The 17,798-nt window shown below is 42.3% G+C and overlaps 1 protein-coding gene across 3 annotated transcripts in view; it reads right to left on the bottom strand.

Moving 5' to 3' along the window:
* Nucleotides 1-703: 703 nt before the first annotated feature.
* Nucleotides 704-17,798, bottom strand: part of LOC311033738 (A disintegrin and metalloproteinase with thrombospondin motifs 2) — a 154,278-nt gene continuing 137,183 nt past the window's right edge. Inside the window, exons 14-23 of one of the 3 annotated variants that reach the window (XM_084041361.1) lie at nt 17,316-17,439; nt 16,228-16,308; nt 15,431-15,597; nt 14,772-14,928; nt 12,202-12,337; nt 11,352-11,559; nt 8,789-8,918; nt 8,233-8,325; nt 3,199-4,576; nt 704-2,949 (exon numbers count right to left, since the gene is read on the bottom strand). In XM_084041361.1, coding sequence (XP_083897487.1) covers nt 2,016-2,949; nt 3,199-4,576; nt 8,233-8,325; nt 8,789-8,918; nt 11,352-11,559; nt 12,202-12,337; nt 14,772-14,928; nt 15,431-15,597; nt 16,228-16,308; nt 17,316-17,439 — 3,408 coding nt within the window. In that variant the 3' untranslated portion in view covers nt 704-2,015. Of the gene's footprint in view, nt 4,577-8,232; nt 8,326-8,788; nt 8,919-11,351; nt 11,560-12,201; nt 12,338-14,771; nt 14,929-15,430; nt 15,598-16,227; nt 16,309-17,315; nt 17,440-17,798 lie in introns of all 3 variants that reach the window. The other 2 variants (XM_084041359.1, XM_084041360.1) reach the window with 2 other exon arrangements.

Below are 17,798 nucleotides of genomic sequence, written 5' to 3'. Positions count from 1 at the left end.
AGGACACTTTGACACCTCTGGGGGAGCCCAGGATCTAACTGGGAACCTTCTAGTTCCCGAGCGGCCGCTCTACCACTGCCGCAATTAATCATCGATTAATCGATAATCGATGATTTAATAAAATAATGAATTCATAATTTATTCCAACTTTGGGTATGTCATTTTACTGTAAGTGAAACGTTTTAAAAACCCATACAAATTGTGAAAATAGCCAATCTACAAGCTCATGACGTGTTGCATCACAGTACGTTGTGGTGCAAATCTTTGCTTCTGGGGGGTCCCTGGAACAAAATATTTTTAGATGGGGGTCTGCGGCCAAATACATATAATTTTGGGGGTCCTTGACATTAAAACGTTTGAGCACCACTGATATAGAAACATACGTTTTTTCGGAATACTGTTGGGATTTAGAAGACATTTTGTAGAATCGGCCTCAGGTCTTAATGGGTTAAGTGGTTTCGATTCATTGATATAAAAACATAAAAAATAAACACGCCTCTCAATTATTCAATGAATCGAAAATAGAATAACCATTAAGAAGATAATGGATAGTTGCATGTGTAAAAGCAAAAACAAAGCCATTACGAGACCTGTGCGACATTAACAGCTATCTCTCTCCCTATAGGTCAGTTCAGTAAAGACGAGACAATGAGGTCCAACAATGGAGATGAAAAATTAAATAAGAATAAAGATTTCAGACAACTTAAATTTTGCAAAATACCACAGGCAATTGAACTTTAATAAATATTAAACATTAACTTCTGTTTCATATGTACAGATATCGTACAAAGAGACTTATGTGCTTTCGCAGCAGCTGCAAGGCAGAAATGTACCAGTAATAACATTTTCAGAAACAAAACAAAATAAACTGGCCCTCAAAGCTTCTATTGTGATGCAGTAGATATGAATAAGCTTTTTTTTTCTTCTTTCATTTGCCTATTAAGAATTATACACAACTGAAAGCACAATGACTCAATGTCTTTAAGCACCACAACAACAAAATTACCACACTGTACTGACCATTTTGTAAAAAAAACAAATATTAAAAATATCAATATATCAAAACTATTTCTTTAATTTATGCTTTTTCGACAACTTTTGAATTGAGATATTAACATATATCTTATGTCAAAGTAGCACCATTTGGCAACATCCCTCAATAGTCTTCCAGATCTCTTAGCTTCCTGTGAGATGGCATGACGTCAGACATACGTATGTTGGTTTTTGGACAGCAGAACAGTCTAAGTCATTTAAAAATGGAAGTATGGAGGTATGGCAACACCATATTGCATTCATGCCTCCAAAACAGTCAATTTGCAGTTCATACGGAGTACCCGGATTCAGAAGATTGACCACTAACAAGGATACAATTATTAAATATCCAGCTTGTCTGATCTGTTAGCTAGAGCCCTGAGAGCTGTTCATATTTGTTTAGTGGCTTATTTTTGTTTGTTCTCTCCTGCAGTCCTGGGCGGCAATAACATTTTATTTTACTTTTTGAGTCTATTTTTTGTTGATTCATAAGTGCTGGCAGGGATACCTGCAGTGCAGATCCCACATAAACGTTTCTCTGGTTAAGAATTAAGCAATTATGGTACTGTATGTGTCCCAGATCTTCAAATAAATAGATAGTGGGATATTTGTATGGATCAAAATGTAAAGTGCTGGACAAATTGTATGAGTGGTTTTCATCACATCTGTTATTACTATTGTGATTACACAGACAAGATGATTTGCTTCAAATCTGCAACTGTTTTACAGTCTATTAACTAAAAGGATTTGCTTTATTCAAAACAAATGTGCAAACATCTGGCCATGATTTTGATTCTCTCAAAGGGTCCAGTTTGCCATGCTACTGATGTGAGAGTCTGGTTGTCATAAAGTCTGTCTGTATTTAATGGTTCTGCAAAGGGCATGACAGGATGCTTGACAGGAGCTCAGAAGGGCTTAAACAACCAGTCTATTTAGAAGACGTCATCTCTATAAGAGAAATGAGAAGGCTTTGCATCTATTCATCATGCTGGCCGACCTCTTTTCATCCTGAGCAGAAAGTTCCGTTTCTCTTCCAGAAGCTCCTGAATACGTTTGTTCCTGGTTCTCTCTCGGAGGTTGATCCGACGCCTCGCGATTAGGTTGCTCTGAGAGATGTCATTGTCTACGCCGACGATTCTGCCATCCGGGATGTCAACAGAGTTGTTCTCACTGACCTCCTCTACTCCTCTCAGGGGCCTGACTGTGGAAGTCGTGGTTGTATGGATTAGTTGCTCCGTAGTGGTTGGAGGAGGGGCAGTGATTAGGTCTGAGGTTGTGATGCTGACCGGGATGTACTCTGGCAGGTCCAACCAAGGTGAATGCGGATCTGTCATGTCATCGGTGTTGACGGTGGGAATCACCACTGCGAGGTCATCATCCATCACCACTGTTCCACTAGCCATCATGGCATCGTCATAAGGCATTGAACTGTGATCACCACTGAGAATGCTCCCTCTAGTTATTGTGGCATCACCACTGCTGCTTAAAGTTACATCACTACTAGACACAGTGGTATCCTCAAAGTAAATGGTTCCGTCTGGTGTTATGACATCATTAAAAGTGAAAGTACTGGGCGTTGAGGTTCCCTCATCCGTGCGGAGATAGAGCCATTGTGGAGTTTCACTTGTAGTTTCTCTATCATCGCTAATTGACTGTGGGACAGGCATGTTTGGAGCTGTAGCAAGGGAACTGGTGCTAGGGGACAGTGTGAAGGAAGGATACTCCCATAAGGGTTCTGGGCTTGTTAAGTGAGTGTGGGCTGTGTCGTAGGAGGGAGTTGGTGGGCTGGTCTTTTTCTGACTGATATTTTTATTTTTGGGTTTTGGTGGCATGACCTTTTTAGCTTCTAGAATAGCTTGCATTATTGTTTTCTTTTTGGGGACAGACTTGTCTGGAATATCTTTTTGGGGCACAGACCTTTCAGGTTTTGCTGGAATATTCTTTTTGGGATTAGATTTTGCTGGAATATTCTTTTTGGAGACAGGCTTTGCTGGAATATTCTTTTTGGGATTAGATTTGGCTGGAATATTCTTTTTGGGATTAGATTTTGCTGGAATATTCTTTTTGGGGACAGGCTTTGCTGGAATATTCTTTTTGGGATTAGATTTAGCTGGAATATTCTTTTTGGGGACAGGCTTTGCTGGAATATTCTTTTTGGGATTAGACTTTGCTGGAATATTCTTTTTGGGATTAGACTTGGCTGGAATATTCTTTTTGGGATTAGATTTTGCTGGAATATTCTTTTTGGGATTAGACCTGGCTGGAATATTCTTTTTGGGGACAGACTTTGCTGGAATATTTTTTTTGGGGACAGACTTTGTTGGCATATTCTTTTTGGGGACAGACTTTGCTGAAGTATTCTTTTTGGGAGTAGTCTTAGATGGAATATTCTTCTTGGGGGCGTTTTTTGCTTCAATAGCCGTTTTGGTAGTATTTCTTGCAGGGGTATTCTTTTTCAATTGAGTCTTTGGTGGAATCACTTTTTTGGTCTTATTCTTTGGTGGAACAATCTTTTTAGGATTGGACTTTGGTTTTGCCGGAGTTGTCTTTTTTGTGCTGGTGTTTGGTAGAGTACGACTGGTGTTTTTGAGTGTTGGAGTATCTGTAGTGTTTTGTGGGTTTAGGTGTGCGGTATCATCTGTAGTGTCTGGAGGGGGCAGAGGCAGGGGATAAGCAGTAGTGCTGGGACTAGTGGTGGTAACTGGGAAAGTTGCCATAGGGGTAGTAGGAAACGTGGAAGGGATGGTATGAGCAGAGGTGGTAACTGGAGAAGTGACCATTGGGGTGGTAGGAAACGTGGAAGGGATGGTATGTGCAGAGGTGGTAACTGGAGAAGTGACCATTGGGGTGGTAGGAAACGTGGAAGGGATGGTATGAGCAGAGGTGGTAACTGGAGAAGTGACCATTGGGGTGGTAGGAAACGTGGAAGGGATGGTATGTGCAGAGGTGGTAACTGGAGAAGTGACCATTGGGGTGGTAGGAAACGTGGGAGGGATGGTATGAGTCGAGGTGGTAGCAGGGGAAGTGACAGTAGGGATAGGAGGATCGGTGGTAGGGCTTGTACGAGTAGAGGAGATGGTAACTGGAGAAGGGGTGGTAGGAGGGTAGGTGGAAGGGATTTCATGAGTAGAGGTGATGACCGGAGAACTGACTTCAGGGGCGGTAGGAAAGCTGGAAGGGATTGTATGAGTAGGGGTGCCAACCAGGGTGAAGACAGGCGTATGAGCGGTAGATTGAGCGACAATCCATTGGGTGGCGCCTGTGTGTTCAGGGGAGGTGGGCAGATGAGTGGTGGTGGTGGTGGTCCAGTGTGTGGAGTCCCCAACTGGGGTGATGATTGTTTTGGTGGTCTGGGGGGTGGTGGTGGTGAAGGCAAGGCTTGTGGGTGGATGGGCGGAGCCGTAGGTGTCGTTGTTCAGAGGCTCTGTGACGGTGGCGTTGCTGCAAGACTTGCAGCACATGCGCTGATAGCCCGGCAGAGGGCAGTAGCGCTTCAGCACCTCCATACTACAGAACACTGAGCGGTCTCCATGACAACGCTGGCCTGTGGGGGAGAGAACAGAGAGCTGAGACTGGGCGCGGCAGGAGGGAGGGAGTGCTCGTGTGTGTGTATGTGTGTGCAGTTTGCCAGGGGATACAATTTCAAGACTTTGTGTGTTTAAGAAGAAGACATTTTTAGAACAGCCGTGTGTATATTTTCTGTCTGCATGTGCATGTGTCCGTGCATGAATCTGTGTGTTTCCACACAATGTACAGTCATGTAGTAAATGTAGTAAAGCAACACCATTAGCAGAAAATGCAGAAAGGAAGAGTAGAAAAACCCAAACATTTATAGCAGTCATTAGATTAGTCTAGAGCAACAGAAATCGATAGAGAAGAAGGATAGAGGCCAGGCTTCTGTTGTGGAGACATGTGTTCTGAAGCTGAATGGTGTTTTGTTTTTAACCAAAACCTTTTCTCGTGTTGCTTGATTTGTACCCATCTGTACCATGGCAGTACTAGCTCCCTGTCAATCTGTAACATCTCCTGACACAAAATCCAGTGAAAATTCCCAAGAGAAACGTCACACTTTTTAAAACATTTTTATTGATACAACCTTTGCTGTTGAGAATGACAGGAACTGAAACAATGAGATGTACACCCCCCCCCTCAATATATAGATATATTCTTTTCTTAAGAAAAATAATTCAACTGTATCGAAAGGTACAAGTTCACAGTCACTTTGGTAAAACACTTCATTACTTGGAAATCAATCAGTCAATCAGTTTATCAATTGAGGAATCAAATGAAGAAGGTACATAAATGATAATAGTTTTGCTGCTTTAAATAAAACACAGAATTTCCATGATGATGTAAAAACTGGAATGGCACATTAAGTGTCATATGAAACATTTACAAAACATTAATAAAATTTCCCTGATAAATCAAAGTGCATATAGACGCAGTGCACGTAGTCCGTCTGAATGTTTCCCCAACGTTAGCCAAACGTTAGCCAGCCCCACGCAGCAGGCCAGTGAAGCCACGAAACAGTTACCCAAAGTATAGAATATTATAGTTTTTTTTTCCATAAGTAAGAAGATAACAGTCATGAACGTTATTAAATACAGTCAACACCAATGGTATATACAGTATCGCACTGCTATGGTACGGTCCACCTCCAGAAGGAAACCTTTGATAGCTCGCTACATAGTCACAACAGAAATATGTGATCACAATACAATGACAAGTCTGAAGTGTTTTTTTTTCTAGATGCCACATGTCTCAATACCCTAGAACCTTTGTAAACCCTTCTCAGCAGTCGGAAAATTATGTCCGACGTCACCTTGGTAGGTTTGATGGTTGGCGTGTGAGTTTGAAGCTGCCTCTATTCCAAGTGAAACTTTTCGATGAGTAAAGCAGATAAATGCCATTACATTCAATCCAAGATAAGGCATTATTCATGTGGTTAATGTTCGTCACAAAGTAAAACAAGGTCGGACGCTTTCAAATCAAGGTTTATGAGGTATTTCTGTATCTGATCGCTATGTCTAGAAGCCTGAATGAATGAGCACACAGACACATACACGCACAGGCACACACACACACACACACACGTGCACACACACAAACACACACTCACACTCACACACACACGCACATACGCACACGCACACACACACTCACACATACGCACATACGCACACGCACGCACGTACACACACACACTCACACACACACACGTGCGCACACACGCACGCACGCACGCACACACACATACTCAAATGCGTGTACAGTACAGTACTTCACTCTTTCACTTACCTCTCTTCCTCCCATGCTCCTTCTCTCTCTCACTCCCCTCAAATCAAACACAACATATACATATACACACACATACAGTACATACACATCTGCACACACACACACGCACACGCACACGCACACGCACACACGCACACACACACACACACACACACAAACACACACACACACACACACACACACACACACACACACACACACACACACACACACACACACACACACACACACACACACACACACACACACAATTGACGGGATGCAAATGTGCATGACAAAACATGATTCTATAGCTAAAGAAAACACGGTAAACCACTGATCCATCTGAGAGAATGGAGAGGCAACTAACTGATCAAATCCTGCATAATATAACGTCTTCCCCCTTTCCCCCCCAAACACTTTACCCTTATTAAATATTTCTCGTCTGTATTCATGTAAAATCAATAAAAAAATACACATAACAGTCAAGGATCTAAGCGATCAATAGCAGTCCAAAGGTTTTAGGCAAATAAGCTACAGCTTATTCATGGTAAAACATTGTTATTAATATTATTGTTACTCATATAGATTTAGATTTATAGGTATATATAAATACAAATATATTTATAGGTGTATTTGTTTAAAGTCTGCAAGCACAAATAAGCTGCATTTATTGAACTTTAGTAGTAACAGTCAAAGAGAAGATGGTCGATGATGGTGAGATGGGGAGCAACCTCAAGTGGTCATACTACCCTGTTTTTTTTTCCTATTAACCTTCGCTCACGAGATTGTTCACCTCACGGCCCGCCTCCCCGCGCCCCCCCCCCCCCCCCCCCCCCGCACCCCCCCCCCCAAAAAAAGAAAAGGTTTTCTTATATCACTTCCTGTACCTGTGCAGAGTTCCTGTCAATCTGAAGCCTCATTTGTACGCCGATGTATGACGGTGTTGCTTGCCAAAAAGAACCGATCTACAAGCCAAGAACGCGTCGCAACGCGACGCGTTCTTGGCTTGTAGATCGGTTCTTTTTGGCAAAGGACACCCTCACGCAATGGAGTATAAAATAGTCTCGAGAATGAACCACAGAATGAGATTTAACCACTGTTCTCATTCCAGAATGGAACCAGGATGAGGGATGAGCACTTTTTTTCTCTTTTTCTTTTTAGCAAAGATGTCCTCATTGTGACAAGATCACATTCACAATAAAGCTTTCATATTTTTTTTTAACTTTTTTTTTTCTCATTTAAATATATAGATATTTATATACCTTTTCTGTTTGTTACCTGTCGCTCCCTACAATGACAGCGCACCGGAGAAGAGGAAAAAAAAGCGCGTCTGCATCTCAGGAGCGGTAACACCATGACAACACGCAGCTATAGCTCGCGCGAAACACGGCCCTGCTGAAAGCCGAGGGGGGGCCCCCCCGCCCTCGCCCATAGACGGCCCCCACCGATGCCTCTCTGTGGAGCTGCCGCCGCTCAAAACCCGCTCGCTCCCGCTCTTCCGTTCCACATCAAAAGTTTTTATGTTAATCTTTTTGAGTTTTCGACTGGCCAGCGGTTACAACACAATGCTCCACAAAGGAGAGAGAGAGAGATAGAGAGAGAGAGACAGAGCAAGAGAGAACCAACCAGCACACACAGGGGGGGGGAGGCCAGAGACGCCCCCCCCAGTCAGAGCCGCCTCAGACACAGAGAGAGAGAGAGACACCCCCCCCCCTCCCCCCACACCCCGAAAAAGATAAGCGAAAGCTTTTTGCCGCTCGAGGGCAAACGGGCACAGAGGAAAGAGAGGTCAGGGGGCCAGTCGAGGCCGGCCCTGGAGAGACAGCAGGACAGAGATGGGCAGGGACCAGCGGAGGACAGACATGCTGCTGGAAGTGCTGCTGTGGAGCCCAGGCTGGGAGCTATAGAGGGAGGTTTTACGTGAGGAGATCTTCTGGATGGGGAAGTTGGGGTTGGGGCGGGACAGCCACTGGATCAGGATGTTGCCGTTCTTGTTCAAGTCCGACGAGCCTTCTGCAGAGAGAGAGACAGAGAGAGAGAGAGAGAGAGACAGTGAGAAAGAGAGAGAGAGAAAAGGGGAGAAAGGGGGAATAATTAACTCATATTTGATTTCATCAGTGAGTCTGGCCTACAGGCCTGTCTGGGCGTTTCTTCACAGTTCATAACATGAACTGTCCTATCAGTGTCCTCGCTCAATGTTCTGTGATTGACGAAGGTTGGCCAATCAGGTGGCGAGTTCGAAACTTCAAAAAACTCTCAAACTTCTATTTTGAGGCACGGAATTTACTTATAAGATATCGTAAAATGACACTTAGAACCCTAGCATCCCTATTCTGGGCGGGAACATGATACCTGTATATAATGGGTCGTGATTACAGGTCCTTGTTTGGTTTGACGTCTCCATTTATTGGTTCATGGTTTCATGATACGGGTTCCACTGTGCTACAGAGGGGTTCAGTATACTGTAGGTACTCACTGGCACACGGATCCAGTCGACACACTCGGATGGAATCAGGTTTGCTGTCCAGACACAGGCCGATGGTATTGTCCCTGGTGTGGCACAAAGCCTGTCTCTGCTGGGTCCCATTACCGCATGTCACTGAGCACTGGAGACGCACACGCACGCACACACACACACACACATACACACACACACACACACACACACACACACACACAAACACACGCAAGCACACACACACACGCACACACACACACACACACACACACACACAAATATTTTAGGAAACGTAGAAGATTTAATCCATGTGTGTGTGTAACAATTAGTTGATGCCTAACCTCGGTAGCAGTGTTAATTTTGTTGACTAAGACTAAGACTAAAATGCTAAACGACTAAGATTTTGATATTTAGTCGACTAAGACTAGACTAAGACTTAACAATTTCGGATGACTAAAATAGGGCTAAAACTAAATGGTGTTATTCAAGAGACTAAAACTAAGACTAAATCAGAATTTGCTGTCAAAATGAACACTGCTAGCCAGGAAGTATGAATATAAATAAGCAAAAAGCTTTTAATACAAGGTTTTGCGTTAGAGGGTTAACCAAGGCAGAGTCAACAGTTACTTCTCATCTTGCTGCATCTACAACTACAAACATGGCTGCCACAATATTCCTGTGTGACTCAATTGGCTCAAAGTCGGATTAAACTGACGAACTATACGTATCCGATCAAATGTGATTCGAGATTCAGCCACTGCATTGCCTATTTTTAAATGTTTCCAAAAACATATTTTAGTTAACTGTTTATAAAGGTAGAATAATGGAAGGTTTATGAATAGCCAGCATGTTTGTTTCCTGTTAGTCCCCTGTGATAAAGAAAGGAGGATCTGCCATGGCTAAATGATGAATACATTTCAATAATGACTTTATACGAGGACCTTTACAATGTGGGCTACATTCACCCATTCACGTAGAACATTCGCGTACCAACGGCGGAGGCAACCATGCAAGGCACCAACCTGCTCATCGGGAGCAGTTAGAGGTTAAGTGTCTTGCTCAAGGACACTTGCTCAAGGACACTTGCTCAAGGACACTTGAACACGAAGCCAGAAAGAGGCTGGGGTCAAACCAGGAACCTTCTGGTTCCTACATGGCCACTCTACCCAGCGGTGTGTTCTAGGTTTTTTTGGAGGGCATGCGATTATCATTCCCTGCACGACGTGCGAACATTTTTAACTCTTTTCTTTGCTTCAGGGGGTCCCTGAAACAAAATATTTTGATATGGGGGTCCGCGGCCAAATACATATAATTTTGGGGGTCCTTGACATGGAAAAGTTTGAGCACCACTGACATACGTTTTTTCAGAATACTGTTGGGATTTAGAAGACATTTGTAGAATCGGCTTCAGGCCTTAATGGGTTAATTGTTATTGCGCGTGTCGGAACGCCAGCCCCCTTTTGAGGTTAAATCTAGTTTATTTTTCCCTCTCAACCCTCAGATCGAATCAATGCTCGAGGATGTCTTAGCCTTCATCTTCACGAGAGTCACTTTGAGGGAGTAGGGAATAAAGTGAGAGACAGTCAGTAGATGTTCACACATTAGTCTTGCGTAGCCAGACGATCAGAAATCCCTGCCTGATATGTCTGGTGAAATCTAAAAGCAATGCATGGGCTAAACCTAGATGGAAACAATTCTGGGGAAAAAATATATAATTAATGAACTGCATTGCGGAACCAATTCAAAGACTTAAGGGCAGCCCTTCATACCGAGATGTTAATATGATCTCTTTTCAAAGCAGTGGGCGTCTTTTCTCGCCATAGCTTTAGCCCGTACATTAAATTTACAGTAGATTTCCCCAGGCGTATCAGTAGGCGGAGAGAGCTCCGTTAGTTTGGCTACGCAAGGCTAGTCACAGATCACTGGCTGCCCCCAAATAACAACAGATGAAGATGGACAAATCATACAAAACTCATGGATCAGTCCTCCGTCTCTCCCCCTAACTTTCCACAGTCCCATATAAGTAAGAAAACTATACAAATATTAGTTGACCCATTCAATCCGGGAATGCATCTCTGTCATTTTAGATTTCTTTGGCTATTCAAAAATAGCAGATATACAAGCTCATAGCGCTGCACCAAGTGCTGTGCTATGAGCTTGTAGATCTGCTATTTTTGAAAAATCATGGAAATGTGTCCAAATCTTTACAACTGTCTTCTAAATCCTAATCTTAATCATGTTGTTATATCAGTGGTTCTCAAACTTTTTCATGTCCAGGACCCCCAAAATTATGTTTTTTGGCCACCGATCCCCATCAAAACATGTTGTTCCGGGGACCCCCAGAAGCAAAGATTTGAGTTAAAAATGTTGTTTCATATATATGTATTCAAAGATTTGCACAAACGTTCACGATTTTTCAAAAATAGCAGATCTACAAGCTCGTAGAAGCTTGTAGATGTGCTATTTTTGAATAGCCAAAGCATAAAATAATGGCTATAGCTCAAATCGTTCCCGAATTGAATGGGTTGGAGGAGAAAAAAAAGCATTTTGAAAACATATTTTCAGCCTGTTTTTTTTTTACCTGTGTCCAGGGTCCGACTCTCCACTGGGCGGGGCAGGGCGTGCGGTTGCAGGCCCGGCGGGCCTCTGGGCGGTCGTCGCCACAGTGCTTGCTGTGAATGGAGCGCATGGCACTGTCGTCCGACGGCTGGACACAGCTGACCGAGCGGATCTGCTGCCCGGTCCTCCCACAGGCCTTGCTGCAGTTCTGCCATTCGCCCGTCACCCAGCTAGGGCGGAGAAAAGGTCCAGGAGGAAAGGGGAGGGATGTTGTTGACGTGAATGAGGGGGAATGGTACAGTGGTGTAAAGTGACTAAAGTACATTTACTCAAGTATTGTACTTAAGCACAATTTTGAGGTACTTTTGCTTTACTGGAGTATTTCCAATTTCCAAGTACTTTTACTTCTACTCCACTGCATCTCAGAGGCAAATATCGTACTTTTTAATCCACTACAATTATTTGAAAACTTTTGTAATAACTAGTAACTAAACGTATTAACCCCTTCAGCCCTAAATACATTTCGGGCCATTTGAAAATAGCCGATCTACAAGCTCACAATGCGTCGCGATGTGACGCATTGTGGGTTTATGTAGATCTGCTATTTTCAAAGGATTATTATACATTTTAAAACTTGTGAAATGGGACATTCTGAAAAATGAGTACTTTCTACTTTTGTACTTTAAGTACATTTAGATACCAATAATTCTGTTCTTTTATTTGCAAAACTTTCAAGATTTTTCAAAAATAGCATATCTACGCTCATGTATATCTGCTATTTTTTAATAGCTAAATAATTCTAAAATGGCACAGATGCGTTCCCGGATTGAATGGGTTGAATGGATAAGATGAGTTTTTATTGAGGTACATACATGGGTGGAGGGCAGGGGTTGGGGTTGCAGTCTCTGGTGTCTCCCCGTGGTTTCATGTTGGACTTGTTGCAGAAACTCTTATGTACCATCTTGCTGTCTACTCTTCGTCTGCAGCCATACCGCAGATACTGCTTTCCTACACACACACACACGCGCACACACACGCACACACACACACACACACACACACACACACACACACACACACACACACACACACACACACACACACACACACACACACACACACACACACACACGCACAGGCGCACACACACGCACACACACACACACACACACACACACATAGAAGATTTAATTCGCAGTACACAATCTCCAAATAATAGCCCCATTTATTTTCAGTGTCATATAGAAGAAAAGCCCAAAAGCAAAACTTGTGTGTCCTTGTGTCGGAAGTGCAGAGTCATCATCAACAACAAATCTACAGCACCTCAAACAGAGCGCCAACAGCAGGTGATGTAAAATTATCTTGGGAGAGGAAATAACAAATGGATCGAGTTAATATGCCTGACGCTGGTCCCGTTAGAAACATATTTACGTGTAAAACAACTCAGTTCATAAACGCAATTCAAGAGATATGCTAGCATACAGTATACCTAGTATAGAGCCCTGGAGAACCCCGGTCATAAGTACAATATGTAGGATTGAAGTGGTTAAGATACAGTTTAAATGCAATTTATTGGCCCTCAATTAGCTGACACTTTAACAATAGGGTTCCTTAACAGAAGCCATACCGCTAACCTTGATGATAGGATCATTAATCCCTGTTTATTTTTTACATTTTGTATTATCATTGTTGTTGTGGATATTAACACTGTTATTATTTTATTCTTGGTGTAGTTATTCACCCATCTACAGACTGTCAAGCACCAAACAATGTGGGTATATAATGCTGTGTTTTATGGTCCGATGTAGGTATGTGGAGTCAATACTGCTGTATCTAGTTTAGTTGACCAATCAGTGAGCCTAAGAAAGAGAAACCTATTATTCCTTCAGTGTTCTCTGTGTCATAACAGTTTTGTTTGAGGCAAGAATTTAGCCCTTGTCTTGTCATGTGAGGTGAGACCAGCATAACATACAGTACATAAAGAGCAGATGTGTGTGACGTTGGAGACATCTATCTGGGCGCTCAAGTGATGAACCCACTCACAGCAGCATAACTCGACGTCCGTTACTGTAACCCATTCAATCCGGGAACGCATCTACAAATGTCTTCTAAATCCTAACAGTTTTCTGAAAGCCGTATGTTGCTATGATAATCAGTGGTTCTCAAACTTTTTCATGTCAAGGACCCCCCAAAATGATGTGTATTTGGACGCGGACCCCCATCTCAAAATATGTTGTTCCAGGGACCCCCATGAAGCAAAGATTTGAGTTACAAATGTTCGCTTTAAAAAACGATATATTCTAAGATTTGCACAAATTTGCATGCACCGAGTGCCGCGCTATGAGCTTGTAGATCTGCTATTTTTGAACAGCCAAAGTATAAAATAATGGCTATAGCTAAAATCTAAAATGACAGATGCGTTTCCCGGATTGAAGCGGATAATGGACAAGCTCGCGACTCGCTGCATAAAATTGCACCGCTGATTTGCAAACAGCACACCCCCTACTGAACCTATTCTCCCACATCAGCACATGGCAAGACCCGGCACTGTGCCTCGGGAAATTGTCAATTTGCCCATCTGTTTGCATGCCTCACACCGATGCACCGGGGCCCCAAAACAAGAGTCCCCAAAATGCTAACCCATTCAAACATCTGTGCATCTGTGTAACCACTTCAACCATTATCTTATACCCTGGCTATTCAAAAATAGCAGATATTCAAACTTATACGTATATCTGCTATTTTTGAAAAATCGTGAAATATACTTTTTTTTTTTTTTTAAAGCGAACATTTGTAACTCAAATCTTTGCTTCTGGGGGGTTCCTGGAACAACATATTTTGAGATGGGGGGGGGGGGGGGGGGGGTCCGTGGCCAAATACATATCATTTTGGGGGGGTCCTTGACATGAAAAAGTTTGAGAACCGCTGATTATAGCAACATAATTCTTTTCAAAAAACTGTTAGGATTTAGAAGACTTTTGTAGAATCCCAAGTTACAAAAATATACTGTCAAAGATTTTCAAAAATGTTTAAATCTACAAGCTCATGGCGCTCATGAGCTTGTATATCTGCTATTTTTGCCAAAGTAGCCAAAGTATAAAATAATGGCTATAGCTAAAATCTAAAATAACACAGATGCGTTCCCAGTCTTAATGGGGTAAAGACTTGACTTACTAAAGAGGTTATACAGTAGGTACAATATCGTCCCTGTCGGGTGGAAACCTCATATCTCCAAAACGGTTACAAAAATAGCAAAAGTAGCAGATCCACAAGCTCAAAACGCACCACTTGGCGTCACGTTTCGAGCTTGTAGCTCTGCTACTGTTGATGCTTTTGTGTGACGCTTGTAGTATGATCACGTCGGGCGTTAATTTACGAGAAAAAAAAGACAAAAAGTTAAAATATGGAGGTAGGAGGTTTCTTATGTTATTAGGTGGGTTACCTCCCCCGCAGGGCTTGGAGCAGTAGGACCACTTCTTGGGGGCCCATTCGTAGGCACTGTCCTCCACCAGCATGTTGTTCTCCATGGCCAAGTCACTGTCCACGTTCATCATGTACTTATATGACAAGTTCACGTCCTCGTCCCCATGTAACTGTACCTACAGGTGAGAGGGACACAGACCAGATCAATCTCCCCATGCCTATTAGCAGAGGTGGAAAAAGTACTCACATTTTTTACTTAAGTAAACGTATCAATACTGCAATGTAGAAATACTCTGTTGCAAGTAAAAGTCCGGAATAAAAAAAATACTAAATACTAATACATTTTTTTTCTCCAAATAGCAGAAAAATAGCAGATCTACAAACTCATGAGCTTGTGTATCTGCTATTTTTGAATAGCCAAAAACATCTAAAAGGACACAGATGTGTTCCCGGACTGAATGGGTTGAACTCACAACTCGTCAACGTCGGCCTGATGAGGATATGACCAAGCTGATGAAAAGTTGAGTTCTATTTCAATACTCCGCTTCGAGGTCTCGCTATGGGAGAGCGCCCCCCGCCCCCCTGGCGTGAACACCAGGGGGCGCTCTCCCATAGTGAGACCTCGAAGCGGAGTATTTCATAGAACCAGGGTTACGGTAGTAACCTATAGTACTCTACCATGATGAGAACTCCGTGTCTGAGAGGTCCAGTGGTCTGGAGGGTCTCCTTGTCGTTGTCATTCTCATACTCCCACTCCACGCCCTTCTCTATTACCGAACGGGAATCTGGGTATTCACTGTCCACTCCATTCAGAAAGAACAGTCCTGAAGCCAAGTTCTTCACAGCTGGAAAGGGGGAAGGAGGGCGAAATGAATAACTTTGCATTTGTGTACGCTACAGGCAGTGGTGGAAAAAGTACTCACATTTTTACCTAAGTAAAAGTATCAATACTGCAATGTAGAAATACTGTGTCAAAATGTATCAAATATACTTAAAGTACAAAAGTAGAACGTGCTCATTATGCAGAATGTCCCATTTCACAAGTTTTCAAATGTATAAAATGTATAAAAATCTTTTGAAAATAGCATATCTACAAGCTCACAATGTGTCGCATCGCGACGCATTGAGAGCTTGTAGATATGCTATTTTCAAATGGCCGAAATGTATATAGGGCTGAAGTGGTTAATATATGTTTTGTAATAATAATGAAAAACAAAAAGATTAACTAGTAACTAAAGTTTTCAAATAATTGTAGTGAAGTCAAAGTACAATATTTGCCAACAATATTAGATGTAGTGGAGTAGAAGTAAAAGTATTGAAAATTGGAAATATTCCACTAATGTACAAATACCTCAAAATTGTACTCAAGTACAGTACTTAAGTAGTAAATGTACTTCGTTACTTTCCACCACTGTGTACAGGTGCCAGAAGCAAAACGCACACAAACATGCACGCACGCACAAACGGCATAGTACCTAAAATGTGTGACGTTGCCTTCAGCTCTTGGATAAGTAGATGTCTCGCTCCTCGAGGTATTTCAAGGACTTTGAGGAAACCTTAAGGACACATTGGGGGAGGATATCATAGAATATCATATTACTGTCACTCATGTTCTACTTCAACCTAATTTTGACACTACAAAAATACATGTCAAAATACTTTGTTCACACATTTATCTGATTTCAGGAACTGAGATGAAGGTCCTTTAAGTAATGAACTCGTGCGGTATGGTTCACTCGCTGGTCAAACACGAGCGAATGGAACATTTTGGCTCAGGTTAGAGCATACATGGGCAACTGGCGGCCCGGGGACCACATGCAACCTTCACTTAATGCGGCCCGGAGGTTAATACCGGAATACTGATATATTATTGATTTCAGCTGTTCCAATTCCAAACATGCAAACATGACCCGCTTTAATTTCTTCAGTCTAGATATTATTAGTTGAATTACTTTTTTTGTCCAATGTATTTGTATTTAAGTTCATAAAGTTAACTTAAGTATAACTAAATGCATTTGAAATGAAATAAAAATGTTACTTTTCAGGATTCCAAAAATACCAAAAAATAATTCAGGACTCCAATCCCAAAATAGCAATTAAAGCAGATCTACAAGCTCAAAACGCGTCGCCATGTGATGCGTTTTGAGCTTGTAGATCTGCTATTTTTGCTACTTTTGTGTGATATACTAGAATGACGAGTGAGTGTGGAAATATAGTGGCCTCTCCATCATCAAAGTTGCCCACCCCAGGTTTAAGTGCACCTCTAGAGGGCGACGTTTAGCTGAAAATAACAGTGGAACAGTGGGATAGATTTGGAGTGAAGGGCATATTTAGGCCCAAACATATATCTCTGTGTCTTTCTCTCAGCTCCTGTTTCGTTCGTACTCAGATGTCAGGATCTGATAGCTTATTGATAGAGTATTGCCTCTACCCTCTACCCTTCAGTTCAGTTGAAAGTATTTGGGTATTTGAATGTGTTTCACGTGTGTGAATGTCATTCTTGGCAGTGTGTGAAAATAAATTAATACATACAGCTCTTTAGATACATCTAAAGCGTTCCCACCTTGTTTCTTGGCGATGCGATTGATGGTGTCTTTGAAGGTCTTACAGTTGGAGTTGTCTCCTCCGCAGACACCACATTTATCCCCCTCCTTGGAGGAGCCCACCACGCCATCACAGCCCACTTTCTGTTAACCGGGATGGTAAGAGTTAATGGGCTATGGAAACTGTATGGACTAGTGCAGTGATTCTCACGGGTAGTGCAAGTGGGCTTCAAATAATTGCCAGAACACAAAACATTCAATCCATTAAGACCTGGAACGCAGCTGTGTCACTTTTTGATTTGAGCTAAAAAAACATTATTTTACACTTTGCCGCGCTATGAGCTTGTAGATCTGCTATTTTTGAAAAATCGTGAAAATGTGTACAAATCTTTGAATATATATTGTTTTAAAGCATTTTTTTTTAACTCAAATCTGTGCTTCTGGGGGTCCCTGGAACAACATATTTTGAGATGGGGGTCCGCGGCCAAATACATATCATTTTG

This window comes from Gymnoscopelus microlampas, assembly GCF_963454915.1.
Source record: "Gymnoscopelus microlampas genome assembly, chromosome: 18".
Classification (NCBI taxonomy): domain Eukaryota; kingdom Metazoa; phylum Chordata; class Actinopteri; order Myctophiformes; family Myctophidae; genus Gymnoscopelus; species Gymnoscopelus microlampas.
This window is presented reverse-complemented; position numbering and strand designations above follow the sequence as displayed.